The sequence below is a fragment of the Magnolia sinica genome, chromosome 13 (assembly GCF_029962835.1).
Source record: "Magnolia sinica isolate HGM2019 chromosome 13, MsV1, whole genome shotgun sequence".
In the NCBI taxonomy this organism is placed as follows: domain Eukaryota; kingdom Viridiplantae; phylum Streptophyta; class Magnoliopsida; order Magnoliales; family Magnoliaceae; genus Magnolia; species Magnolia sinica.
The window spans coordinates 29,562,557-29,590,391 of NC_080585.1; the positions used below are offsets into that span (position 1 = coordinate 29,562,557).

Sequence of the window (27,835 nt, forward strand, 5' to 3'; positions counted from 1 at the left end):
GCATCTTGTTGCATGCCTGCCTTAGCCTAGCATTCCCATCTTAATGAGATGCTAGTTACAGGATATAAATATTCAGTTAGAATGCAATGTAGATTTTCCCAGTTAAACCTAGTTTGTTCAAAAGGAATTAGCTAGGGAATTTTACAATGATTTCCAATTAGCCCATTGTTTTCTTGGTGTGTAGGAACATGAACTAATAGTGGATTGTCAAAACTCTGTGCCCATGCATATTTGTCACTTTGTCAATGGCATACTTTGCTTCACCAAAATATGGAATTTAGAGGTTTTGAATCTCTCAACTTGCATGAGTAGATCAGCTCCCCTCTCTATTTTCACCTTTTTTTAGTGCTTATGATTTCTCATAAACTTACCTTGAACCAATCTTATGAGTTATCAGACATTTTTCTTAGCTTTGATTCTTGTCATGCTAGTATCAACTGAAAATTAGTGTCAATGATCAGTTGCCTAACAGCTTGTCACTGGCTTTCTCTATGCTTTTGTTGTTGGGTTCCAAAATAGCCATGTGCCCTTCTTGTAGCTCATTCTTTGCACAAGTTTCCGAATGCAGGTCACATGGGGAGCCTTTTCCAATCATTTCATTGAGTTTCCATAATTCTTGTCAAGGTAAACTCCATTCTTTCAATGTGGATACTATCCCTGCCAACACTGCGCCCCCCCCCCCCCTCCTCTTGACTTGACGTGGCGGGATTTGATTGGGCGGCAGGCCGTTGTCAGAGATGGAGCCCACACAAAGCATGTTTGAAAGTTGTTTGGTTGAGTACATACTGGACTGGGCTTCATTTCTGATAGTGGCTTGCGGCCCAATCAAATCCCGTGACATCATGTTATGAGGGAGGTCAATACTCAATTCGCGTCCCCACATGCGTGTCTAACAATTTCTTGGGCTAATAAGAATAGAAAATTTGGTCCTTGCATGGTTTAAAAACTTGAAAGTTTGACTTGACTTGAAATTCTGTTGAGTTGTGTTGGGTAACTTGATTGAGTTTTTTCAACACTTTAAAAAAATGGCAAAAAATAAATAAATCAAGAAAATTAATTATAAAATACAAGATTAATAATGGGAAATTAGTAATATTTGAGAATGCTCAAAAAAATTATTGGGCCTCGTTCTGGATGGACTAGGCTTAGGGGTCATTTAGCACCGTGGATTGGAGGGGATTTGAGGGGGTTTCAATTCCCCTGGTTGTTTGGCAACATAAAGTAACTGGGGGTTTCAAATCCAGGGGGTTTCCAATCCCCTCTTTGAGGGGGTTTGTAATCTACGGTGAGAGCTTGGATTACACCTAAAATCATTTCAATAGTTGCAGGTGTAACATGTGTGTCACTATACACTATCATTCTATTGGGCACATGGCCCACTAATGATGATCAACACCATCCAAACATTGTCCATGTAAATCAGCATCGTCCAAACATTGTCTAGCACCGTCCAAACATTGTCCATGTAAATCAACGATTAAAAATCGTTGGTTAGTCACTCAAACATGATCTTGTGCTTGTGGCCCATCCAAGACCTGGAATTTCATCGTTTTTGGGCAAAGCATATATTTCAGCGGGTTTATCACAACCATTGTGTCAAAAATTACATATCTCACTAATTAGAGATATTAAAGTTGATTTAGTAATTAAATTCAAACCCCTGTAAATATACCATGGATAGGTACTTTTGGATTAAAGTTGATTCACACTCTAGGGTGCCAAACACACTGGGAGGATTGCAAATCCAGGGGGTTTCTAATCCCTGGGGGTTCCGAATCTAGGGGGTTCTGAATCCACGCTCCCAAACAGGCCCTTAGAGTTCCAAACCATTGGTCTATTAGGCCCCACTGTGGATGGACCATGCCAAAATGATCTCCTTAATAGGTCAATGTTGACCTATCAATTTTTGATGTGTGAGTTGCAACTGAGAAATGCAACCATGATCAATGTTCTTTTGAAGAGAGTTGAGGGTGCTTATGCATCTCTAGTTTGCAACTTAATTTCACAAAACTGGGGGTCATCATGACATTTGTTTGTTCTTGCTGAAAATGGGAAATTGTATGCTTTTGAAGGAATTCCCAAGATTCACCTGTCACTCCTGGTTGATGATTTGGAAAATTCGTCAAAGATATGTTTCTCGAACACTTCCCTTGAAAGTATCCAATGCTAGAGAGTTTTCAAAGATATTAGTGGGATATTATCTTCCTATCATGTTATATAATTTAGAGTTAGTTGGGCAGAAGGTTGAATGCCACAATGTCTGTTAAAATGTTTACTCCCCGTGTAAATGTTAAAAATGGTATCTTGCTTTCATGCCGCTAATACCACATCAATACCACCTACTTTTTGGTCTTTTGGAATCAAGTGCCATTTTAAAATATTGTGAGGAGGAACCATTCAGGATACTGCAATATTCACCAAGACCAAGCTGGCTCTTAAGATTTTTTCCCCCTCTTTTGTACACATTTTGCAGTTTATTTACAGTTTTACTCTTAACTAGAGTGTATACCAAGCATCAGCAGAAGTTGTCCAGACCTAACAAGTACACACATTCAACAAAGAAACAGGTGGTCCTTCTCTCTCAAAACATTCAATTCTTCCACTTCTGAGCCGTCGACAGTGAGAATTTTACTTCCTGTTTTCCCAAGCTTTTTCTCTGCACCCATCAAGTTTGACAATGTTAATGCTTTTCTAGTAGGTCAGCCATACTCTTTTCAATTGATTGATTGTGGAAGCTTCTATAAATCAAATGTGATTTTTGAAACTTTTACATGGAAATGAAGTGCTTTAAAAAGTCTACACATATTGCAACATCTAAAATTATTCTCTTGGGAAATTAATAGAAACTGATGACGTTGTCTTAAGTAAAATTCATGATACGTCATTTCTGCTATCTTTCTAGAACTCTTGTTACATTTTGAAGCTAATGTAACTTGGTCATTTGTGGAACTCTTAGGCCCTGTTTGGTTGCCACTTACAGATGAGTTTATCTCATTTAGTTAACAATAATCATATAAGAGATTTTGGTAAGGATTTAGTAAAGTCTTTGATGACCCATAATTTATATAAACTATGGTCTCTACTACATAATTATTGTCAACATATATGAGATGAACTCATATTTAAGTGGCAGCCAAATGGGACCTTAATCTTATCTAATGACCATAGTGACTGGTGTCATGCTGCCTATTTATGCAAGGTTACGTACCATCCCCTATAATAAACAAAAACTGCTACAAATCATATGTATTTATGAGGTATTGCTTTTCACATGTAAGTTCATACTTAAAGATTGTTATGGTGATAAATTTTTTCATACCTGCCAATGTTAGAAGCTCCTCCATTGTGTCTGGGAGATGGATAAGCTTTCCAAATTTAATACCTTCCATTTTGTCAATTTCATCTGGATGGTGCCCATGAATAACCACCCTCTTTGGTAATTGGATTAAGCATGGACTAGAAGAAGCTTCTGTTGATTCTGCAAAACCATAGCATGAATTTAGTTACCCTTTCAACGCAATACCAAAAATATGTATAGATAATTATTGACTTATCCTAGTTATGTAAATGACAACTATATCCTAAATTTTCAAACTTAGTGACCTCCAATCCTCTAAAGTCAACCTAAATTCCTCAATTTGCCTAAAGTGGAAACCTCAGAAGGTCCCAAAAGCTAAAATTCTTAATGATGTGAGCTATTCGCCTATTCCTTAAATAATATTGGCAAGTTTGTGCAACACGCCTACTGGTTCTGCACTTGAATATTGCCTGTAGTATTTGTTAGTTTGTTGATGAATCACAAATAAGGGTTGCTCTCATCTTTGTTGGTGGTAGAAGTAAAGATGTTTATTATTTGGTTCCAACAGTTAAGGGGGTGCTAGGAGATCAGTTATTTGTTTTCACGTCTGTCTATGAACTGTCCTGGCTATATTAGGAAGATAATGGAAAGTAAAGAGTTCCGTTGTGTCTAACACTTCTAGTGAATTTGAAGAACCCTTGGAAAATCCATCATTCTTAACCTTTTTATGGAGAAAAATGCTCATATCATACAAGAAGCAATGAAATCTATGGAGTACTTTTACGAACTCCAAAAGTGAAATTTCGCACTGAGCATCTTTATGCTTGAATTCTCATGGTTTTCAGCTGCATGGACCTTCTACCTAGGTGCTGCTTTATTTTGAAACGCAGTTTGGACTCCTGGTCTGGCTTTCGCTTCTGCTTCTAGCCGTTTATACTTCCTAACATTTTCAAACAGATGCTTCCCCACTCCCACTCTCAAATCCCCTATTGTTTCCCCTCACTCATCATACAACTATAGGTTAGATCATGTAGGAATGCTTAGTATGCTAGAAGAAAAGAACTATGTCAAGAAGGCAGCAGACTAAGCTATGTAAGCATCTGCAAGTTTTTTATTATTATAGGAAAATGTTATAATTAGGGACTTTAAACTTCTGAAATGCTTACCATTCTCCATGATAGCATTTTCAACAAGCTATTTGAGAACCAATTGTAAGTCGATGGATGCCCGTTTTCTTTTGTACTTCATTCAGTTAAGATATTAGTTATAAATGTCTTTCTACACCATAAGCTGTAAAGTATATTTTCTGAGAAATGTGAATGATCCACTCTAGCATTTTGGCCCATCCATTTGTACCCTTATGATTTTCTTTCTTTCTTGCTTTTCCTTTTATGCATAAAGAATGGATCCTCTTCTTACATCTTTCAAGTGATAAAACTCTTCGCATGATCCTCTCCACTCAATAATTTTTTTGGATTGGCGATGTTTCTATTCCTAGTTTTTTTAAGAGCTTTCAGTTTTAAGAAAAGAATGGTGTACACAACAGTCTACAAAATGATAAATTGGTTTATTCCTTTTTCATTTTCCCATGTACAAGCACATTTCAAGCAATAATTGATGTAGTTAGTCAAGGTTAGAATACAAACCTTCCCTCTTGGCATGTCCTCCACAACTTAATGGTGATGCTTCACAGTTCCGTAGTTCCTCTATCAATTCATGATGCTGTTTGAAGCAACAATAATACAAGTAATTGGTTTAACTTGAACCATCATAAATATAAAATAGTCATATGATGGAATTTGTGTCACAATGACCATTCTTGCAACTACATGCACTCAACAAGGAATAGGTATGCAAAGAACTGAACATTCCCATATTCTTCGCCAACAGGGAATGCTTCTCCTTACCTTTTTGGGTGAGCATTCCTTCTTACATTTCTAGAAGGGTCAATTTTTTTCCCCCAATAGTAAACTTAACATTTTTTTGATGGAATTCGTTAGAGGGACCATGTTTTATGTTGCTCGTATTCTAAATTGATTAATGGTGTCATATAAAACTGTAAATGAGGAAAGTATTGTGCACATGTAGGAGGGTATCTTCAGGGCTATGTTTAAGAACTAAGAAGTTTAATTTCCATACACATGTATTTAGTTACCTTCTGACATGTGCATGCATGTTTTGTTCATGTGTGTTTTTGGTGGATGGTGTTAAGATCAAACCATTATGGTGCAACCCTTATTTCCCAATGGATAGAGCTCTAGGCTAGGCGACAAAGTTGGCTATACATAATTTTAGATACACTATAGTATATTTATGATGCTTATTTTCTATATTTATTGATTTTATGTCACACTTTTTAAGATAACAAATAAGTATATCATTTGAATTTTTCATTACATACATCAAAAGTAATATTCAAAGACCACAACTCTTCGTAACCATTTAGAAATCCTTTAGCTACCATCGTAATATGCACTATACCTGGACGGAAACCAGTGGTTATCTTGCTCATGTTCACCAGGTGAATAAGCTTTTTGGTTCATTTCCAATGAGTAAGCATCACATACACCCAGAAACATATCTAGAAAAATAAAAACCTCTTCCTGTAACAAGTAGATGTACACTGTGCATGTGTGGATGCCTATATGGATCTTGTGGCCTTTTTGAAGGCCACATCTTAAGTTCGTTAGAGAAAAGCTGCAAAAGTTATTGCATTATAAGAAGTGAGTTTCATATTTGACCGTGTACCATACAAGGAAACAGAGTGGTTGGGCGCTCCGTTTGGGGATCATGATGTGCTAGCAGCCATCAGTGATTTGAGTAGAGATAAAGCACAATCCAGATTGGTATCCAATAGGATTCTTCCAAATCTTCTAGGAGTCAAATAGGATCTTCTCAATTTCATTTCAGAATTCTATTCATATGGGAGAATATCCAAGGAGGTTGGAGCATCTATCATTGCTCTAATTCCCAAAAAGGAGGAGGCGGAAGAATTAAGACATTTCAAGCCTACCAAATTGCTTGCGAGCAGCGAGCCCATACAAGATTCTTGTTAAGGTGTTGGCTACCATACTCAAAGTGGTTGTTGGAAGGTGATATCATAATCTCAGGGGGCATTCATTTATGGGAGGCAAATCTTTGAGGGTGCCCTTGTGGCCTATGGGTGTCTTGATTCAAGATAAAAAGTTAGCTTTCCAGGGATTTTATGTAAGCTGGATATGGAAAAGGTGTATGATCATGCATATTGGAACTTCATACATTATATGCTACGAAGAATGGGGTTTGGGTGCAGATAGAGGGGATGGATACTGGAATGTGTGTGGTCTGTGCACTACTTGATTTTGGTGAATGGGTCTCCAAAGGGCTTCTTCAAGGACCCTAGTGAGCTTTCATAAGGGGACCCTCCTTTCCTCTTAGCGGTGATTGGGGAAGCTTTACACAGGATGGTAGTTTGGGCAATGGAAGCAGGTCTAATAAAGGGCTTGAATGTGGACAATGCCAATTTCCATATCTCACACCTTCAATTTGCATATAGCATGATCTTGCTTTGTGATGTGAACGAAGAGCAAGTCTGAATCTGAGGGTGATACCTTAGATGCTCTCAGACTATTGGCCCACAAATTGAATCTTCAAAAGAGTGAAATCTTGGGTATTCATTTGGAGAAGGAAGAGTTTGCTGTAGTTTTTGGGTATAGGGTGGGGAAATCGACATGTTTGGGTTGCTTCTGACAGCCAGTTAAACACCTGTGGGTTCTGCGGTGGAAAGAATGCAAAGAATACTCTCAGCGTGGAAAGGAAGATACTTATCCCTTCGGGGAAGGACACTTCTTATCAAAGCGGCTTTTGCGGATATGCTCCTTTATATTGTCTCTTTTTTATTGGCCTCTGTCAATTATGAAGAGGATGGAACGATGGAGAGAATCCAAAGGGATTTCTTTCGAAAATGGGTGGAAGGCCACCACAAGTTTCACCTTGTAGAGTGGAAGTATGCAAATTGATCAAGGAATGGGGAGCAAGCATTAATCTTTTAAGGCAGTGAATGTTGGGCTCTTGGGGAAGTGGCTTTGGAGGTTTGGGGTGGAGACTATTAGTTTGTGGTGAAAAGTTATCTCTTGCAAATATGAGACGTAAAGTGGAGGGTGGTTCACTAAGGATTCATCTCAGTACATGGCATCAAGGGCTTCAGAACTCTTTTCATGCAGAATGTTGAATTTGTTGTTTGAGGATCCGACTTCGGGAGGATATCTGGTGCTGTGGTTGCATGATTTAAGGATTCGTTGGTGCTCGAGCATTATATGTAAGCGGCAATCAGTTTCCTACGGCTTGCAGCTTATGAGAGGTCTATCAGACAATGAAATTAAGGAGATAATGAGATCATTACATCTTCTTAATGAGCATAGAACTGTCTTAGGCAACTGACAGGTGGAGGAAAAAATTAAAGCAAGATCATTTTATGCTTCCATAGGTGAGTAAGGATCCAGTTAGAAGAAGGCTCCCCTGGCTCAAGTGTGGCCCTATCAGGGGTTTCAAAGGGTGATGGCATTCAATTAGTTAATTGGAAAGGACAAGGTCCTAAACATTAACAACTCAAGGAAAAGAGGGATGGTGATAACTATATGTATGCTCATTGTGTCTTAAGGAGGCTGAATTGGTAAACCATGTCTTCAATTTCTGTGAGTATGCTACAATTTTTCTGAATCAGATGCTGATTTTATTCAAGACATCGTGGGTAATGGTGGGGGTCCATCTCTTCTTTTCTAGATGCTTGGGAGGGTATCACTTGGGAAGGAAAAAACAAGGTCTGTGGTGTCTTGCTTTGCATGCTGGCCTATGGTCACCATGGAAAGAGCAAGATAATAGTGTTTCGCAATACAGAATCTAAAAAGAAGTGCATAGTTTAGCTCGGGAGAAAGTATAGAATGGGCCCTCGGCTCTTCTTATTTTAAGAATTGTTGTAGAGGAGATATCCTCAATTTCCTTATAACAAGATGAACTCTTGGCATCTCTTTTGAGGGCGTGATGCCTTGTATCATTTCTCAGATTTTCAATAAAACTTACCATCATTATAAAATGTTTCAAGGAGACAAAAAAGCTGTTTTAAATCTAAAAAAGGTGCCAACAGTTCAGTAATGTCCCAATGATTATTCTAAAAGAGCAATTTAGTCATTTGGAGGAATCTCTTACTTGAAATTGTTATTGTGGCATTCAGAAACCTGAAATAGGTTCATGTACTTTTGTGGCAAGAGAATCCAATGTTTTCTAAAAACTTTTCCCATTTTGCGAGAGTTTTCGCTTAACTTTCAAAGAGAAAGATACTCATGCATGCTTATGGTGTTGAAAACATGGTTCTATCAATTATTTCTTTGTATGAGATAAACACTTACCTCAGTATCCATGTCGCTCAGCAGTTCTGTGAGAAATGGTATTTCCTCCAGTATTTCCTTCTGCAAGCCTTTCAAGTACTGAACATTGGAAAGTGAGCAGTCTTATAAATTATGTACAAAAAACACTGTAGGGTTTGAGTTCACAAAAAAAACTTATTTTTCTTGAGAGTATTCCAATATTCTTGAGCTTTGGCCCTTTACATCTTTGATTTTCTTTGGATAGTGGTGCAACATATTAGGATTTTAAAATGAGCAGATCAGGATGGGTTTTATTGGAACCTTTATTTTATTTTCTCTACATTAGAAGTCACTATGATGGTACTCAATTTGTGAGGATAAATGGGTATAGCTAATGTAGACTATCCTAACAAATTTGGTGTTTTTGGCTATTTGCCCAGCATAGGATGTTTTGGACATTGCCTAATTGTCTGTATCAATACAAGGGCATTTTGGAATTTTGGAATCATGGTCCGCTGTTCATTTCATTTGACAAAGGAAATAAAAGGTCTTTTTAATTGTTACCCAGAAAATATGTGAAATCTGTTTCTTTTTCTTTGATTTTTGAGTTCCAGACCTGAAGAAAGTTGGAGATTATTGTCCTTCCGTCTACAGGATGGAGCTGTGCAATTTGCTTAAAATGCTGGTGACTTATCCGAATGACCTGGGAGAGCCTCTTGCTTCTCACTGTAAAAGGCTGTGGGATACTGAAAACCACTGCAATTTCTCCTGCCATGTCTGTAGGTCCTAAGCCTGACAACCGCTGAAAAATGCAAACATATTTAGTGAACCTAACATAAAAAAAGACATTTAATTATTGTATGGCATGCACGTTTCAATTTGGAGTTCTTTGTTAATTTCAATAGCTATTGAGGTATATTATAGTTAAGTTCTGAGGCTTTTAAATTATTACATTGAAAGAAAAGTTATTAGTTTCCAACCTTCCATATGCGCATGTGCGAGTGTGCAGGTGTACGTGGGTGTGCATGTGGTTTGTGGGCGGCAAGCACATGTGCGCGCACACAGGTTGTGGGTGCGGATGCGGGTGGCAAGCACATGTGCGCACACATAGGTTGTGGGTGCGTTTGTGTGCGTGCGTGCATGTGCGTGCGTGCATGTGTATATGGAAGTGTGTACATGGATGGGCATTACTCTTTTAGTTAAGTATCTGTATAAAGTATATGGAGAATAATAAGAAGATGAAGAGCAAGAGAAAATTAGGTTTTTTGGTCTAATTATCTGTTGGTCCTCCAATATGGTTGACTAACTTCCTTGATTAACAAGAGAGGGGAGAATTTACAAATGCACTTCAAACTAAAACATATTGCAAGATCAACCATACAAAACATATGAATGACACAAGTACCTTCCTCTAGTTACAACAACAAACCCCACAATAGGAAAACTAAAATTCGGTGTGGAGATCATTGAGATGTTTATATGTCATCCAACCTGTTCATGAGGTGCGTTGTGTCCCACTATGATGATGACACACAAAATTAGCGCGATCCAACCATCAAGTGGGCCCAACACGTAAATTTGCATTGATATGGGTGTTTTTACATCGTTTTCTATGGTGTGGGGCCCTCTGTGGTGTGTGTATGCAATCCAACTCATGCATTAGGTGTGCTTAACCATGATGATGGGACACCCTAAAAATCAGCCTAATCCAATGGTCAAGTGAGCCCTGCCACTTGAATTTGTTGGTTTTGGGGGCATTTTGCCTTTTAAAAAAATAAAATAAAAAATGTTTTGGATGAACATGTCCCAAAAATCCACCTAAGCTAGTGAGAATGCCCAAACCCTTCTCGTCATATAAATCTTGTGTTTTCTTTTTGTTTAGTTCATTTAACATTGTTCCGAAGTGGGTTAGATCTCGTTGATTTTATCTTTTTTGCTTATTCTTCTTCAACCTCATCTAACCATTTGATTTGTGGGGCCACCAAAAACATCTCCATGATTAACCACTTCGTCGGTGTCCTTAATTTCAGCTTCTCCACACCTTCCCTTCTCATCTTAATCATCCCTCACCAGTCACCTCCTTGCCGCAAGTTTGAATCCACAGTCATTGTAAACATGGTCTTCATTATTGTTGGAGAATCCCATCTTCACAATGGATTGCTATCCCATCTTCAAATGGAACAACGAATGGTGGATGACATCGAGAGAGGTAATTCAAAGGATTGGGCTGTTAAGGATGTTCTAGGTGCAATGAGGGGCATTCTTATAATTTGGAACTTGTCGCTTTGGCTCAAGGAAGACTGTTGGGCATGGGATTTTTCCTTGAATATGGTACAGAGGGCATCAGGCTTCAAGTGGGTGTTCTCTACAATGTATGGTCTGAATAATCCTTGTCCAAGGGATTCCCTAGTGCGTGTGAGGGGATTTTAATGTATCAAGGTTTTCTTTTGAGAAATCATTAGGGGGGAAGATTGTTCGTGGTATAGCTGACTTCTTTGAATGAGTGTGAAAAATGATTTGGTAGATTTGCTGATGGGAGAGTTAGATTTACGTGGTCAAATGGCCAAGCTAAGCCTATTCAATCAAAATTAGATCGGTTCTTAGTATTAGGAATTTGGTCGATAAATTTCCGTTAACTAGTCAATGCACGTGTTACCTAGGCCTACATTCGACCTTTGCCCAACTCTACTGATGTGGAGATGGGAAGTTGGGGGCCGGTACCTTTCATATTTGAATTAGTTTGGCTTAAAGTGGTGGGTTATCAAGGGATGGTGGGCTTCCTTTGATATTAGGGGTCATCTGTGTTTTATTCTTTCCCAGAAATTATGCCTTCTAAAGGGGAAGATCACTTGTTGGCGGAGTTTTTTCGCAATAGAGAGGTCAAATTGGAGAGTGTTTTGGAAGAGATTCAAATGCTAGATATCAAAGGTGGTTCAGAGCTCTCAGAAGAAAAATGGGGTCGTAAGGATATTCTTTGGGTTGATTATAAAAATCGTTTAGACAAGGAAATTAAATGGAAACAACGTTCAAGAGCAACTTAGCTCAAGGAAATAATACTAAGTTCTTTCATGGTTTATCTAGTGCAAGAGCTCGTCTTAACAAAATTGAGAGTGTGGTGTTGATGAGGTTAGGGTTGAGGGTAAATCGAAGGTTTGCGAGGCCATTGTGGGCTTCTACAAGGAATTACTCTTAGGTCCAAAAATCATTAGACCAAGGTTAGATAACTTGGCTTTTGAGGTGATGTCCAAAAGAAAAGGTTGCGTCATTGGAAAAGCCTATCTTGGAGGAGGAAGTGAAGACAACAATTTATGAATTGGGTAGGGATAAAGCGCTAGGACCCGATGGCTTTCCTTTCGCCTTTTTTTTTTTTCTAGATTTTTGGGAAGACCTAAAAAAAGGACGTGTTGGGCTTTATTAATGAATTTTATGAAAATTGCACAATTGCTGCAGAATTGGGTGCTTCTTTCATGGCCTTGATTCTTAAGAAAGAAGGGGTAGATAGTCTAAAGGACTTTTGGTTGATCAACTTGTTAGGTGCTCCATATAAGATCTTAGCTAAGGTCCTCGCTTCTAGGTTTGGGGCCATTCTGGGTTGAATCATTTCCATGATGTAGGGGGCTTTTGGGGAAGGCAAATTTTGGATAGCTCGTTGATTGCCCATGAAATTATTAATTTGCAGCATGAGGAGAAAAGTGGTGTTGTTCGCAAGTTGGTTTTGGAAGAGGCAAATGATCATGTAGATTGTAGATTGGGCCTTTCTAGATTACATGTTGAGCCAGATGGGATGTGGGGAAACATGGAGAAGTCGGATTTAGGAGTGGGTGAGCTTGTCTAAGTTCTTAATCTTAGTTAATGGTTCTCCCAAAGGGGTTTTCCAATCGGCCATGGTTCTAAGACAATGGGATCCTCTATCTCTGTTCCTTTTTTGTAGTGATAGCATAAGCTTTCAGTCGTATATTGAACAAGGCGGAATATTAAGGTCTTCTTAACGGCTTTAAGGTGGATAGAGGGAAATTCCAAGTGTATCATCTTCAGTTTACCGACACAATTTTGCTCATGAGGCAAATGTTACTTAGGTAGACAATCTTTGGAAAGTTATATTATGTTTTGAAGTAGTGTCGGGATTAAGAGAGTATTCAAAAGTCTAAAGTGTTGTGAATAGGGCTAACCAGGGAGAAAGCGTGTGCCCTAGCTCAAGCATTTGGGTGTAGGTAGGGGTTGTTCCCATCAACTTATTTGGATCTTCCTTCATGTATTGGAAAGGTGGTGAAGCATTTGAGAGGAAACTATCACCATGGAAGAGAAGGTATTTATTGCTTGGGAGGGTGATAATATTGATTAAAGTGGCCTTATCGAATTTTTCCTTGTACTTCATGTCTATTTTCAAATGTTCAAAAAAGTTGCTTACCAAATTTGGAAAATTTTAAGAGGGATTTCCTATGGCAAGGCAGGGAGGAGAAAAGCAAATATCATCGTATGAAGTCGGATAATGTTTGTAGGATGAAAGAGGAAGGGGGAATTGGGATTAGAAAATTGGGATCTATGAATGAAGCTCTTTTGGAGAAATGGATTTGGAGATTCGTTGTGGAGGGTAGTTTATGGAAGAAGGTGATTGTTAGAAAGTATGGGGTGAAGGCCCAAGAGCTCCTCGTTGTATAAAGCGACGGGGGTTTAGAGGTTTATTGATGTGGACACAAACGCATTCAAGGTATACCAACGAAGAAAGCGCCAACCACAAGTGCCGTCCTTGTGGATAGGCGATTATTGAGGAGCTGAAGACCTTTCACATGTGATTGGACATATGGAAGACACATGTGAAGGAAGATTGGAGAAAGAAGACTGAGCGCCCAAACTTTCCCGTACTTCTGTTATTTGCGTGTTTTTGACTTAGTTAGGGGTCTTTTAGTAATTTTATGTCTTTATTTGCTTATTTAAGTGGGCTAAAGCCTTATTTGCTTATTTAAGTGGGCTAAAGCCCTAAACTCGAATTTTAACTATTGATTAATGAAAAGCAAACCCTTTGGTTGCCTCCTTTCTCTCTTCTCTCTAATGGTGTTTCTTCTCTTCCCTTGATCTTCTTCTTCTAATTTCTTCTTGTGCCTCTCCAACTTCTTCAAGGTAATAATTTTCTTCCTTCTATTTTCCAGTTTTGGCTAATCCTTCGATCAAAATCTTGAGAACCGATCTAAACCCTAAACCCCCAAATTCTCAAATCCCTAATCCGAGAAACTTCTTGGTTCTTCGGACTAGTGATCTTCGTTGATCGATTGGGTGTGACTATGCAAGATCGGGAGGTCTCATCCCTAAGTAGTAATTGAATTCCATAATCCATGGTTGTGGTGATGGCCCGCTCCATTGCATGTTTCCTTTATGATTTTCTCAGTTATGATGATTACTGTTAGAATTTTAGATCATTTATTCCTTTTATTTCCGCTGTTTAATTATGTCCATAAGTATGCATCATAATTAGGGCTGTCCTGCGTCAAATTTGGTATTAGAGCCTAGGCTTGCATGGTTTTTGTCTAGATCGAGTTATCAAATTAGGGTTTTGATTTTTAGGTTTAACTTAGGAAAGTTCCAGGTTTAGAAAGTTTTCAATTTTAGAAAGTTCCTAATCTGGAAAATTTTCAGATTTGAGTTGTTTCCTGTTTCAACTTAATTGTGTCAGTTCAAAGTAGTTTTGCATTCATCTTGAAAGTCATAACACCTAGTAGTCTAGTTAGGTAGAGTTTGGTTCAAGTCTTCATTGTATGCCCACGAGAAGAGGTAGAGGTTTCGGACTTCAACCTACCATGAATAACGAGCAGTTATTTGAGCAACTTGCTCAATTGATACAAAAGATAACCGCCCTAGAAGCGGGTCAAAGGCGTGAGTTTGCCCGCCTTGAGAACCAAATTACCACTACCATGACTAAGGTGGAGCAACTAGAGGCGTCCCAAAAGGAAAACTCCGCTGTAGGGGAAGATGCGCACTCCCAAGTGGAAGGAATCATTGAAGAACGCGCTGCCACACGTGGTGGTAGTGAGGATAGAGATCGTGGTAATGGTCGTGGTGTGGTGTGAGAGGCACGAGCCACATGTGGTCATCAAGACCGCTATGATCCAGATGAGCGTGCGATGAAGAGTGTGAGAGTTGAGGCCCCGAGTTTTGATGGGCGCTTGGATCCCAAGGCGTTCCTCGATTGGGTTGCTGACATGGACCACTACTTTGAGTGGTATGGCATGTCGAAAAACCGTCAAATGCGGTTTGCTAAGATGAAGCTTGTGGGTCAAGCCAAGCTCTTCTGGACCAACACCGAGCGTAGGATAGAGAGAGTTGGTAGAGCCCCTATCACACATTGGTATGAGATGAAAGAGAAGTTGAAGGAGAAGTACCTTCCTTTCTCATACCGTCAGAAGCTCCTTGACCAATGACAATCCTTACCCCAAGGGTCAATGCCTACCGCTGATTACATCGCTAAATTTGAAGAGTATGTGATGCGATGTGATATCCGAGAAGACCCTCTAGTAATGCTCTCGCGTTTCAAGACGGGCCTTTGTGCGGATCTTCAGCGCGAGCTTATTACTCGGCCCTTAACGGACTTAGATGAAGCATATCAAGTCGTGCAGGAGTTAGAGCAATATCTGAAGGCTCTTGTCGTTCGTCGTTTTGAGTCCCGAGACTCCAGTGTTAGATCTAGTTCCCAAGGAACTAGACCTAATATTGGTAGTTAACCTAGGGCACAGGTGACCATTCCGCCTAGGCCTAAGGAGGACAAGGGCAAAGGGGTTCTTGGTGCCGGTCCTAGTAACATGAGGCAAGTGAGGTGCTATGAGTGTGGCAACCTTGGCCACATGTCTAATCAGTGTCCTACGAAGAGCCGTGGGAGAGCCTTAGTTATAGGCGAGTCCCACGAGGGTGGAGATGACCAGGGTGATTATGAAGTTGAAGAGTATCACCCTGAAGGAGGACTTACTGATGAAGAAGAAGTGGATGGAGAAACAACGCTTGCAGTAGTCAGGCGTGTGTTAGCTCAGTCTAGAAGTAGTGTTGACTTGCGTCGAAGCACTATCTTCTACACTATTGCCAAGTGTGGTGAAAAGAATTGTAAGTTGATAGTGGACAGTAGAAGTTGTCAGAATGTGATTTCCACTAGCACCTTAGATCGCTTAAAACTGAAATCTACACCTCATCCAAACCCGTATAAAGTTTCTTGGGTTGACAAGACATTCCTATCTGTCACCCAGCAATGTCTAGTCCCCATCGAGTTTGGGTCATATAAAGAGTCCCTGTGGTGTGATGTTTTTACCTAGGATGTGGGACATGTTATCCTAGGTAGACAGTGGCTATTCGATAATGATGTCACGATCTTTGGCCGTTCAAATGCGTATACTTTTATGTATAATGGTAAAAAGATCAAACTTAATCCCATGCCACCTGAGAATACACTAGGGAAGAAGAAGGATGAGAAGGCAAGTGAGCCTAGAGAAATGGGGAAATCCAAACCTAAGTCTTTACATATAATCAGCGCAAGAGAGTTTGAAAAAGAGGCTAAGAGGATTCTATGGTGTATGCCCTTGTAGCTAGAGAAATTACACCTGAGGTTCCATCAGAGTTGCCCCGTGTGGTGACCTCGGTCCTGAAGGAATACAATGATGTATTTCCTGAAGACTTACCGAATGAGTTGCCACCTATGAGGGACATACAACATGCCATTGATCTTGTCCCAGGGTCTACTCTACCGAACCTTCCTCACTACAGGATGAACCCTGCAACGCATGCAGAGTTGAAGAAGCAAGTTGATGAGCTTCTGCAAAAGGGTTTCATCCAAGAGAGTATGAGCCCGTGTGTCGTGCCTGCATTGTTGACGCCAAAGAGAGACAGCACGTGGCGCATGTGTGTGGACAGTACATCTATAAAATTACTGTCAAGTATAGGTTCCATATACCTAGACTTGATGATATGCTTGACATGATGGCCAGGTCCACTATATTCTCTAAGATAGACCTCAAGAGTGGATATCACCAAATCCGTATACGCCTAGGAGATGAGTGGAAGACGGCGTTTAAGACGAAAGATGGGCTGTATGAGTGGTTGGTCATGCCATTCGGCTTGACTAACGCACCCAGTACTTTCATGCGAGTGATGACAGAAGCTTTGAGGCCGTTCATGGAAAAATTCCTAGTGGTGTACTTTGACGATATTCTTATTTATAGTACCACTAAGGAATCACACCTTGAACATTTAAAGAGGGTCTGTAGTGTCCTTAAGAAGGAAAAGTTGTACGCTAATCTTAAGAATTGTGCATTCATGTCTAGCCAAGTTGTGTTCTTAGGATTTATAGTGTCATCTGAAGGGATGCGCGCAGACCCTGAAAAAGTCAGGGCCATAGTTGAGTGGCCAGAACCAAGGAACATTCATGAGGTGCGAAGTTTTCACGGCCTAGCAACTTTTTATCGTCGGTTCATTAGGAGTTTTAGCACGATCATGGCTCCCATTACCGAGTGCATGAAAAAGGGAGAGTTCGTGTGGTCTAAAGCCGCCGTTAAGGCTTTTAAAGAAATTAAGGGCAAGATGGTGGAAGCTCCTGTCATGCGTCTACCTGACTTTTCTAAAGTCTTTGTAGTAGCGTGCGATGCGTCTGGTGTCGGTATAGGTGGAGTGTTGAGTCAAGAAGGACACCCAGTGGCCTATTTCAGTGAGAAACTGAATGAGGCAAAACAAAATACTCCACTTATGACAAAGAATTTTATGCGGTAGTGCAATCCCTGAGACATTGGCGACACTACCTCCTACCACAAGAATTCGTTTTGTTTTTTGACCATGAGTCTTTGAGATATTTGCATTCTCAGAAGAAACTCAACCCAAGTCATGCCAAGTGGGTAGCGTTTCTTCAGGAATATTCGTTTGTTTTGAAACACAAGGCCGGGGTTGAAAACAAACCGGCGGATGCCCTTAGTAGGAGAGTGGTGTTGCTCAACTCCTTGAGTGTAGAGGGAGTCGGATTTGAGCAACTGAAAGATGAATACCCCATATGTCCTGATTTTGGGGGTACTTACGCGTCGCTCTCTAGTGACCAGCATATTATGGGTGAATATGTTCTTAAAGATGGCTTTCTTTTCAAGGGAGACATACGTTGGATTTTCCGTATGTCCCTTCGTGAATTCCTCATCTGAGAGCTTCATTCAGGAGGGATAGCTGGCCATTTTGGTCGTGATAAGACCATTGCCCTCGTGGAAGATCGTTTCTATTAGCCAAGCCTCAAGCGAGACGTAGCCAAAGTTTTAGGGCAGTGTCGAACATGTCAGCTGGCAAAGCAAAGAAAGCAAAATACCAGACTGTATACGCCATTGCCAGTGCCACATGCTCCGTGGCAGGACATTAGTATGGACTTCGTGCTCGGGCTTCCCAAGACTATAAAAAAGCACGATTCCGTTTTTGTCGTTGTGGACCGTTTTTCTAAAATGGCGCATTTCCTCCCATGTTCGAAGACGTCAGATGTGTCTCATGTTGCTTGTCTCTTTTTTGATGGTGTGGTGTGTCTCCATGGGTTACCTAAAACCATAGTGTCTGATCATGATGTTCGATTTACTAGTTATTTTTGGAAGACACTGTGGCACATTATGGGAACTTGTTTGCAATTTTCTACTGCTTACCACCCACAAACAGATGGTCAAACTGAAGTGGTAAACCGTAGCCTTGGAAATCTTCTACGTTGTCTAGTGGGTGAACATGTTAAGACTTGGGACCTAATTTTACCAACTGCTGAACTTGCTTATAATGGGTCAGTTAATAGATCTACAGGGTTGAGTCATTTTGAAATTGTAAGTGGTTATAAACCTAGAATGCCCATAGATCTCTTACCTATGTCTGTTACCCAAAGGTCTTCTGAGTCAGCCGATGCATTCGCACGCCATATTCATGATTTGCATACACATATTAGATAACGATTAAATAAGAGCAATGATGATTATAAAGTTTCAGTTGATTCTCATCGTAGAGTGCAAGAATTTCAAGAAGGAGACTATGTAATGGTGCGAATAAGGCCAGAGCGATTCTTTCAAGGATCTGCAAAGAAATTACAAGCGCGTAGTGCTGGACCATTTAAGATATTACAAAAGGTTGGGTCCAACGCATATCGGGTTGACCTTCCACCTGAAATGAGCATTAATCCAACTTTTAATGTGGAAGATCTAGTCCGTGCTCATACTCCCATTATTGATACATCGTCCCTTTCATGGCCTTTTTCTGAGTTTGCTACCCAACCCCTTCCACCCCCTCCTCCACCCATTACTTATAAAGAAGCAATTGAGGAAATCTTGGATGACGAGATAGTATCCACGAGAGATGAGGGTTTCCAAAGGTATCTTGTCAAGTGGAAGAACAAACCATCGTCTGAATCTACATGGCTGTCGGGCGACGCATTGCAGGGTATTGATCCAGATCTACTCGAGCGCTACAAAAGTTTCAACTCGTCGGAGTCGAGTTTTTCTCACCCGAGGGGATTGATACGGACACAAGCGCATTCAAGGTGTACCAACGAAGAAAGCGCCAACCACAAGTGCTGTCCTTGTGGATAGACGACTATTGAGGAGCTGAAGACCTTTCACATGTGTTTGGACATATGGAAGACACATGTGAAGGAAGATTGGAGAAAGAAGACCGAGCGCCCAAACTTTCCCGTACTTATGTTATTTGCGCGTTTTTGACTTAGTTAGGGGTCTTTTAGTAATTTTATGTCTTTATTTGCTTATTCTAGGGGTATTTTAGTAATTTTATGTCTTTATTTGCTTATTTAAGTGGGCTAAAGTCCTAAACTCGAATTTTAACTATTGATTAATGAAAAGCAAACCCTTTGGTTGCCTTCTTCCTCTCTTCTCTCTAATGGTGCTTCTTCTCTTCCCTTGATCTTCTTCTTCTAATTTCTTCTTGTGCCCCTCCAACTTCTTCAAGGTAATAATTTTCTTCCTTCTATTTTCCAGTTTTGGCTAATCCTTCTTCGATCAAAATCTTGAGAACCGATATAAACCCTAAACCCCTAAATTCTCAAATCTCTAATCCAAGAAACTTCTTGGTTCTTCGGACTAGTGATCTTCGTTGATCGATTGGGTGTGACCATGCAAGATCGGGAGGTCTCATCCCTCGCCGGATCCAACCTAAGTAGTAATTGAATTCCATAATCCATGGTTGTGGTGATGGCCCGCTCCCTTGCATATTTCCTTTATGATTTTCTCAGTTATGATGATTACTGTTAGAATTTTAGATCATTTATTCTTTTTATTTCCGCTGTTTAATTATGTCCATGAGCATGCATCATAATTAGGGCTGTCCTACGTCATTTATTATGAGTTTAAAGGAGGTGGTCAACGATGTTTTGAGGTGGGTAACAGCTCAAGGGTTAGATTTTGTAAGGATGTGTAGCCAGATGATTGGAAATTGTAAGATTTATTTCCAAGATTAGCTTAAGTGGCAACGGATCTAGATATAATAGTTGATTGTTGCTTCTTGACCCATGGGGCTCGCGAAGTTCAGACTCCTCAGTGTCAAAGGGATCTTCAAGACCATCGAGTTCGAAGAATTAGTGGCTCTTCTTAATTATCTATTGGGGGTCGTTCTTTCAGAGGGGGTCGATTCGGTGCAGGGAAAAGAGTTCAAGTTGGGAGAGTTCTCAGTCAAGCCTCTTTTCTATATGCTTTCAGGCGGTCCTATCGTAGGTGACAAAGTGCATTCCTTTTTCATGTCGTCCTATGGTGCTCCCTCAAAGGTGGCAACTTTCGCATGGAAGGTGGGTTAGAATAGGGTGTTAAAGATTGACAATTTGAGGAAGAGAGGTCTTGTCATCATTAATGCTTTCCCTTTGTGTTGGCAATTAACACAACGATGAGTCGGTTGATAATCTATTCATGCATTGGTCTTCCTACATATCACCCACTTGACTGCAGTCCCCACTTTCTTCCATAGGTATACATACACCCAAGTGGGTGATATGTAGGAAGACCAAGGGAAGGAAGCGAAGAGGGAAATTAGAGGATTTGCTTAAGACTTTATAGATGGGTCACTCCTTTGCACCTTGTCCATGTCTACAAACTCGTGGAGACTTTATGGAATGAGCAGGCTCCACACTTTTATTTTCACTGATTCATCTCCTTATTTGAGTCTGGTTTCACCTTTGTAGTGCATGTTTGTGGGATGCCCTTTCTCCTACATGTATATTATATCATTCTAAGAAATACTGTTTTCAACAGGTACTAGGATCTTGCAGAAATTCACTGTTTCTTGGGATTGGAGTATCTCGCTGCAGAGGATCGTCCCTCTTTCAGTCCATTTATGTTCTTAGTTTACTACCCATGTCAAAGATGGATAATGCTAAGCTTTTACTCTGGTCATTAGTGTTGCTACAGTTCATCTCATTTTTGTGGTCCATGTAATGATCCATATGACAAGAAGATTATCGCTGGAACTCTATTGTACAACTCTTATGACCTATCCCATGCAAATTTGTCAAGTTATGCAAGACCGACCAATGTCCACTACATTGTTCGACACATTTGACAACATGTTAGAGGCACATCGGTTCATGGCTTTCTCATTCTTCTCTGATACTTTTTGCTTCTTTCCAGTTGATTATGATCCTCAAACTTGTGGGTTTTCCTAAAGTATTTCAATTGATTGGAATTGTTTGGTGAGATTAGACATCCAAACATTGATTCACCATACATGCGTGATTTCTTCTCCTGTATCTATACTCTTTTAGTCAAGTTTTTCAAGTCCTGAAAGAGGAATAGTGGATGGATACAACTAGCCTTCTCTTGTCCAAGGGTGTCTTGCTACCCTCAGTTTCTTTTCCTTTCTTTCAGGATTCCTTTGGTTTTCCCTTATTTTTGAAAGATTTTCTCCATGTAGATTTAACCAATGTTCGAAGTATTGGTAACGTTACAAGTTTTGATGGCCGGGGATACGGAAACAATATCGATATCGCTAATAACCAGAAATGTGGGGAAACATGGGAAAAATGGTGTAATTTTCAATGAAACTTTAGGAGATGCTAAAATACACATATTTGCATATTTATGAATAAAAAATTACAAAAAGAATGCATACATAATAAGTTCCCATTTAATCCAACCATCCCATACATCTAATCTATCCATAATATGAATAAAAAATTACAAAAAGAATGCATTCATGATAAGAATGCATGTGCTGCTGTAAGAAATTAGTCCAACCATCCCATACATCTAATCTAACCATCCAACCATCCATCCAAACATCTATCGATATTTTAGAACATCGACAACACAGTATTTTGCCAAGAAATCATCAACAATTGGAAAGGAAATCAAAGATTATGGTCTCGATATCGCCCATGTTGTGATAACGATAATATTGAGATATTATCAATATTATCATCGATAAATTGAACACTATATACAACCATGTGCCCATAAAAAGATTTGAAATGGAAATTCTTTTAATAAACAGATTTTCAGTGATATTGATACATTGGCGACATTATTGAAATATCACCGATACACTTGTGATATAAGCAACACCTAGAATCTGCATAGTCGAAAATATTGACCATATTGATACATTGGCAATACAAGCAAGACCTAGAATTTACACGGTTCAAAATATTGGTAATACATTGGCGATACTTAGTGATACATTGCTGATACGTGGAATTTCAGATACTACTAGTATTATTAGTATCACTACCAGTGTTATCGGTATCGCCAAGCTGGAGATACGGATAATATTAGGGATATTTCAATAATACCGGGGATACTTTGAACAAGGGATGTAACTAAAGACTAAAGACTCGTGGTTGCAGTGGCTTGAGTGGAAATTTTAACCAGAAGCTTTGTAGAATGCCTTTTTTGGCAACAATTTATTTTATTTAGAATTTATACTCACAGATATTTGCTTTTGATAATCCCGCAGTGTTGATGTGTGTTAAAATTTCATATTATGTCCACTTTCCATGTTCTGAATCATAATATCAACAAATTGGATTTTCTATAAATGATTTTTCACTAACTCTTGTTTTAACTCCTTTCTTTTTCTTTCTTTCAATTTAAGATGACCTTTTCCCTAACAAATTTATGTACATTTCTATATCCCGTGTTTGAAAAAAATACGTATGCACTTATTTCAGCTCATTAGTTAAAACTCAGTACCTGTTCTGTTCCATTCTTGTATGTTAGCAATTCCTGCAAAAGCATTAGTAGTAGTATTAAATTTGCAGCTCTAAAAAGTTTTGTTGCAGGCATGCATTCAATGAGGGAGGGAAGTACCACTGCACCAGATACAATAATGTAAAAGTCTGTAGGGATCTCATTTTGTAGGACAATATCAACTTTAGGGGGGAAGTATTCTGCCTTCATGTCAGAAACCTGTGACAAGAACACTAATGAGCATATAATACTTCAAAGAAAACTGATTTGACATGCCTAGCTAATTATCTTTAAAAAAAAAAGAAAAAAAGAAGACATGCCTAGTTGACATTACTAGACTCATCAGTACTACTTTATGTAAAGCAGATACAACTGACATAGATAGATTGTTCGAGTGATAAAGTCCCTTGATATACATTGATGCACTACACTCTCACAGCTTAAGCTTTTAGAGTAAATGGTTATCTAACATGGTATCAGAGCGGAAGGTCCTATGTTCGAATCTCGAGAGCAACAAATATGCCTCGCTAATATATTATTCTCTCACGGGGGGTCAGGAAAATCAGGTCCGGCCCAGGGACCAGGAAATTAAGCCCGGCCTATTTGTTGTGTCAGCGTCCCTCCACCCTTGTCAGTATGTTCCCGTGCGGAGTTCCCACCCCGCACGTGCCGGGGGGTGTTGGAGTGATAAAGTCCCTTGATATACATTGATACACAACACTCTCACAGCTTAAGCTTTTAGAGTAAATGGTTGTCTAACATAGATGTCATTAATATGATATTATTACAACTTCTCATTAATCACGAAGAAAGGTGCTTTTAGAATTAGGATAAAGCACCATTTTGTACTTGAGAGCTATTAAGGTCCATAATTTTTATGAATATTGATATTGCTGTTGTTAACTCGTTATTTGTCTTGGCTGCTACTGTTGCAGTCATATACTGCTGCTGCTATGATGACAATTACTACTACTACTACTATTGTGATTATTATTACTGTTATTAATGAACAAGCAAAATGTATTGCTGTAGTCAAGTGAGAAAAGTTACCAACTGGATTATTAGGTCCTGAGAGACTCCTTTAAAAAGGTAAGCATTTTCGACTGTTCTTTGGAAGAGATGTTGTGCAATGCTTGATCTTATTGCCTTGGGAAGGTCTGAAAGAACTTCCTCTTGCTGCAACTCTACTGTCTTGAACTTGAGTTGAAGGTGGGCCATCATCTGGTCTTTCAAGCTCTCTGGAAGTCTATTCTTGCTTGCATATCGTGAAGCCTCATTCATGGTATCCCTCTGTACAACCACCCAATGAAAGTAATAGCCTTAAAATCACTTGATAAATAATCTCATGCAGAGTTTTTTTTTTTTTTTTTTTTTTTTGGCAGTTGATAGTTTTTGGTAGAAAAAAGAGGTACGCAGGTCATTTTAATCCAACGTATCTTTTCATCAATTTGAAATTGAGACGCTCTTTCATTTTTTAATAACAAGAAAATTGCTTCAAGGGTGGTTAAAAGTAAAAGAGTACCAGAATGGCGATAGTCACATTATGTTTTGGACATGTACTTGGCACTTCAAGTCTTGTGAAAACACAGTAGCTGTAGAGTTTCTTAATCTTTGACTGCATTTTGTTTTCTTTTTTCTGTATTTTATAGCATGCCGAGAACTTCACTACAGAAGATCAAAGGAAATACAAAATGGACAGATTTAGGTCCACAGTCATATCTACAACATAAACATTGGAAAGATGCATCCTTTTCTTCCTCAGTGACTGAAAGATAAAAGGCCTGATCTTTGAATAGCAAAATAAATGGATCTGCAGGTTGCAAACAAATTGGATGATGATTCACGATACCTGGTTTTATTCATTGTGAAGTTTCGAGGCCATGTCTGAGACTATCTTAAACTGGTGTGAAATGCGCATTAATCACCCCCGGTGAGGAGTCTCAAACCTGAGACCTCCCCTGTGGGCCCTGCCCACCCCGAGTGTGCCCCTGCATCCCATAGGCGACCTCACTCGAGCCTGGTGTGAAAATGCCCTTGCATTAATCACTCCTGGTGAGGAGTCTCGAACACGAGACCTCCCGCTTTGAAACCAATTTGATGCAGGACAATTAACCACTTGCTCTAAAGACTAAAAGCTCGAATTGTTAGAGTATGGCGAATTAATCCTTTTATCTCCTAGCCCAGGCCCCACATCGCATGGGTTAGGACCTCGGCCGAACCCCCTTCGTGAGCCCCAAATCACATGGACCGCCAACCCTAAGTGTGTCCCCGCATCCCACGGGCTACCCCACTCGAGCCCAGTGTGAAATGCGCATTAATCAACCACGGTGAGGAGTCTCGAACACGAGACCTCCCCCGTGGGCCCCAAATCACATGGGTCACCCACCCTGAGTGTGTCCCTGCATCCCACAAGCGACCCCACTCGAGCCCGATGTGAAAATGTCCCTGCATTACTTATTCATTCATGAAAAGGACCGATCTTTCAGTTTCCTGAGCTGGAGAATGTGGACTACTTCCCATCTTAAGTCACCTTCTTGTTAGACCATCTTTCCCATCAATATGAGAATGGGAGAAAAGGTGATAGTTGGTCATTTGATTTGATTTCTCATGTCTTTTCGAATATTTCTGATGGGAGAATGAAAAGAAGTAAACATTTTATGCACCATTGTCTACTTTATTTTTTATGAACATTTAATGTGGGAAAAAGATTGTGAAAGGTTAGTGGAATCATGTTGGAGATTAGTCTATTAATCTTGCTTTTCCGTAAATAGGTGATTAAGGCCATGACCCAGAAAGTGTAGGCATCAATTTGAAGGAGAGTACCATCCAAAGAGTTGAATCTCAATTGCTATAAAGGATATCTTGTGATGTTGGGTTCATTTGGCATTCTCTTAGAATCATGGAAAGAATGCAAACTCTCAATATTGAACCAAAGATGGTCTTACAAATAAGAGGGAGAGGGAGTCCTTACCATGAAGAAAGTTCTAGTAGCAGCATGAACAATGAGATTTGTCATGTTTCCAATGATATAAGCGGTGAGGCCAATGTTGAAGAGCATGAAGAAAATGTTGAACGTCTTCTCCCCAGAGTTTTCTGCATGCAAATCTCCATAGCCGACAGTGGTGAGTGTGGTGATGGACCAGTACATGGAATAAGTGTAGCCTAGCCACATGCTTCGGTCTGCAAAATTTTCGATCTGATTTCCGATCCATGTGTCCTTACTTATTTTATAATGGATGGCCATCCAGTAGTAGAAGCAACCTGCTGAGTGCACTGTGAATAGAGTCACCTGCCATATAACTAATAAAAGTTCAAATGCATTTTTTGGCGTACTGGTTATTTTAGCAAAACATCTTTCCCGCGAAATGTAGAATGGAAGTATTCAGTGGTGGATTTGATTAATGACTTGCATGCTTGATGCCTTGTGTTTGACAAATGCATGCGCTAACTTTTCAAGATCTGCATACAGACCTTAAAAGTGACCTTGTAGTAGATGAAAGCAATCACATCAATTTATAAAAGTAGGGTATCACACCCATAATAGCCATCAGTAAAATGGATACCGAGGCTTGAAAGGGGCAGCAATGGAGGTAGTTCTACAAAGTAATAACCTCAACCAAGGAGAAAAGAAAATACAACTATGAAACAACCGATTTCGTAATGCTGAGTACTTATTGTGTGGGCTGTTGCAACTTCAATTATTAATTCACATGCAAAAGTAATTAGATCTTGTAATATCCAAATGTGCTATTGCTTGGAAAACTGGAGGTGTCTCATTTGAATTGTGACATAATCTGTCCAGCCATTGCTGTCAAAAAGAATGTGAATAGGCTTTCTTTTGCTGAAGACTTGCAAGTCTCTGGACTCCTCTCAATCTTTGAGGAAGGTTTGCCCAGTTTCCTTTTTATTTCGTATCATATCAAACACGGTATTGATCTCTTATCCATTTCTGCTCATGTGAGGATCTATCCTAATTTAAGAGCTATTAATTGCGTTATCATTCTTGTTTTCAATTCTGAAGGTTTGGTGAAGCACATCCTTTTGATATATTGTTGTCTTATGATACTTCCACCTTTTGCAAACTCAGCATTGCTTTTTGGAGCCCCATTGTAACTAGACCAGAAGTGTGAAAATTCTCCTATCTTTGTTTATAGGAGCCCCTCTCCAACAATTCATACTAAATAGAGAGCATAAAATGCCCCAGTTCTAAAATTGAATGCTTCATTTCTTTACAGGAACACACCCGTTTCAGAACTTTTTTAGAGCTGTCTACCCAGGCCCTCATGTCATCACATTTGTTCTTCTATACTGTGGCTGTAACTAGTTTTCGCCATTAAATATTTCGTCAACACTATTGGTATTCTTCTTTTAATGACATAATCCCAGAGAAGCTACAAATCCCCGTCATCTTCCAAGTTCCCTTTGAGAAATGAACATTGGATCAGGATGTGATTTTGATGTTGTTCATTATCACATAGACTATGCTGTCATAGTTTTCAACTATTCCTTTAGTTTTATCTGTTGAAATTTTCTTCCTTGAATTTGAGTCTTGCAGGAGACCATCTTTGGCATTCCCAGGATGGTTTTTATGGACCAAGATTCAAGAACTATGCTTTCTTATGCACTTGAAACACTAATGTCACCCTTATTTTCCAATTTTCAGACCTTTTCATTTGACTATTATTTCTGAGATATTCCAAAGCTTCTAATGTTGAATAATTTCAACACAACACATCAAGAGCTTTAGTTGGCCAAATGCGCATTTAGTTTCTCTTGAGTTGAATCCCTTCTCAAAAGGCATTCTCTACATACTCTCACATGTTAATACTGTCCCCATCACCTATCCCCGATCTGTACCCATCTAAAAGCGATATAATTTCTTCCATATATCACAATGTATTTGACATTTTGGCCATCATAATTTCTTTATCTCAGTTGCATATGGATAAACACCAAGCTGAAACAACATAGACACATCATATTTTCCATCATTCTCTATTGGTCTCTGCTTTAGTTGATATGTTTAAGGTATGTGGCTT

At 39.5% G+C, this 27,835-nt stretch overlaps 1 protein-coding gene across 1 annotated transcript in view; it reads right to left on the reverse strand.

Annotated features, from left to right (window-relative positions):
* Positions 1 to 1,792: 1,792 nt before the first annotated feature.
* Positions 1,793 to 27,835, reverse strand: part of LOC131223411 (potassium channel KAT3) — a 38,962-nt gene continuing 12,919 nt past the window's right edge. Inside the window, exons 5-13 of the mRNA XM_058218817.1 lie at positions 25,768 to 26,085; positions 23,847 to 24,086; positions 22,917 to 23,015; positions 22,800 to 22,832; positions 9,257 to 9,442; positions 8,683 to 8,760; positions 4,945 to 5,020; positions 3,320 to 3,478; positions 1,793 to 2,656 (exon numbers count right to left, since the gene is read on the reverse strand). Coding sequence (XP_058074800.1) covers positions 2,553 to 2,656; positions 3,320 to 3,478; positions 4,945 to 5,020; positions 8,683 to 8,760; positions 9,257 to 9,442; positions 22,800 to 22,832; positions 22,917 to 23,015; positions 23,847 to 24,086; positions 25,768 to 26,085 — 1,293 coding nt within the window. The 3' untranslated portion in view covers positions 1,793 to 2,552. The remainder of the gene's footprint in view (positions 2,657 to 3,319; positions 3,479 to 4,944; positions 5,021 to 8,682; positions 8,761 to 9,256; positions 9,443 to 22,799; positions 22,833 to 22,916; positions 23,016 to 23,846; positions 24,087 to 25,767; positions 26,086 to 27,835) is intronic.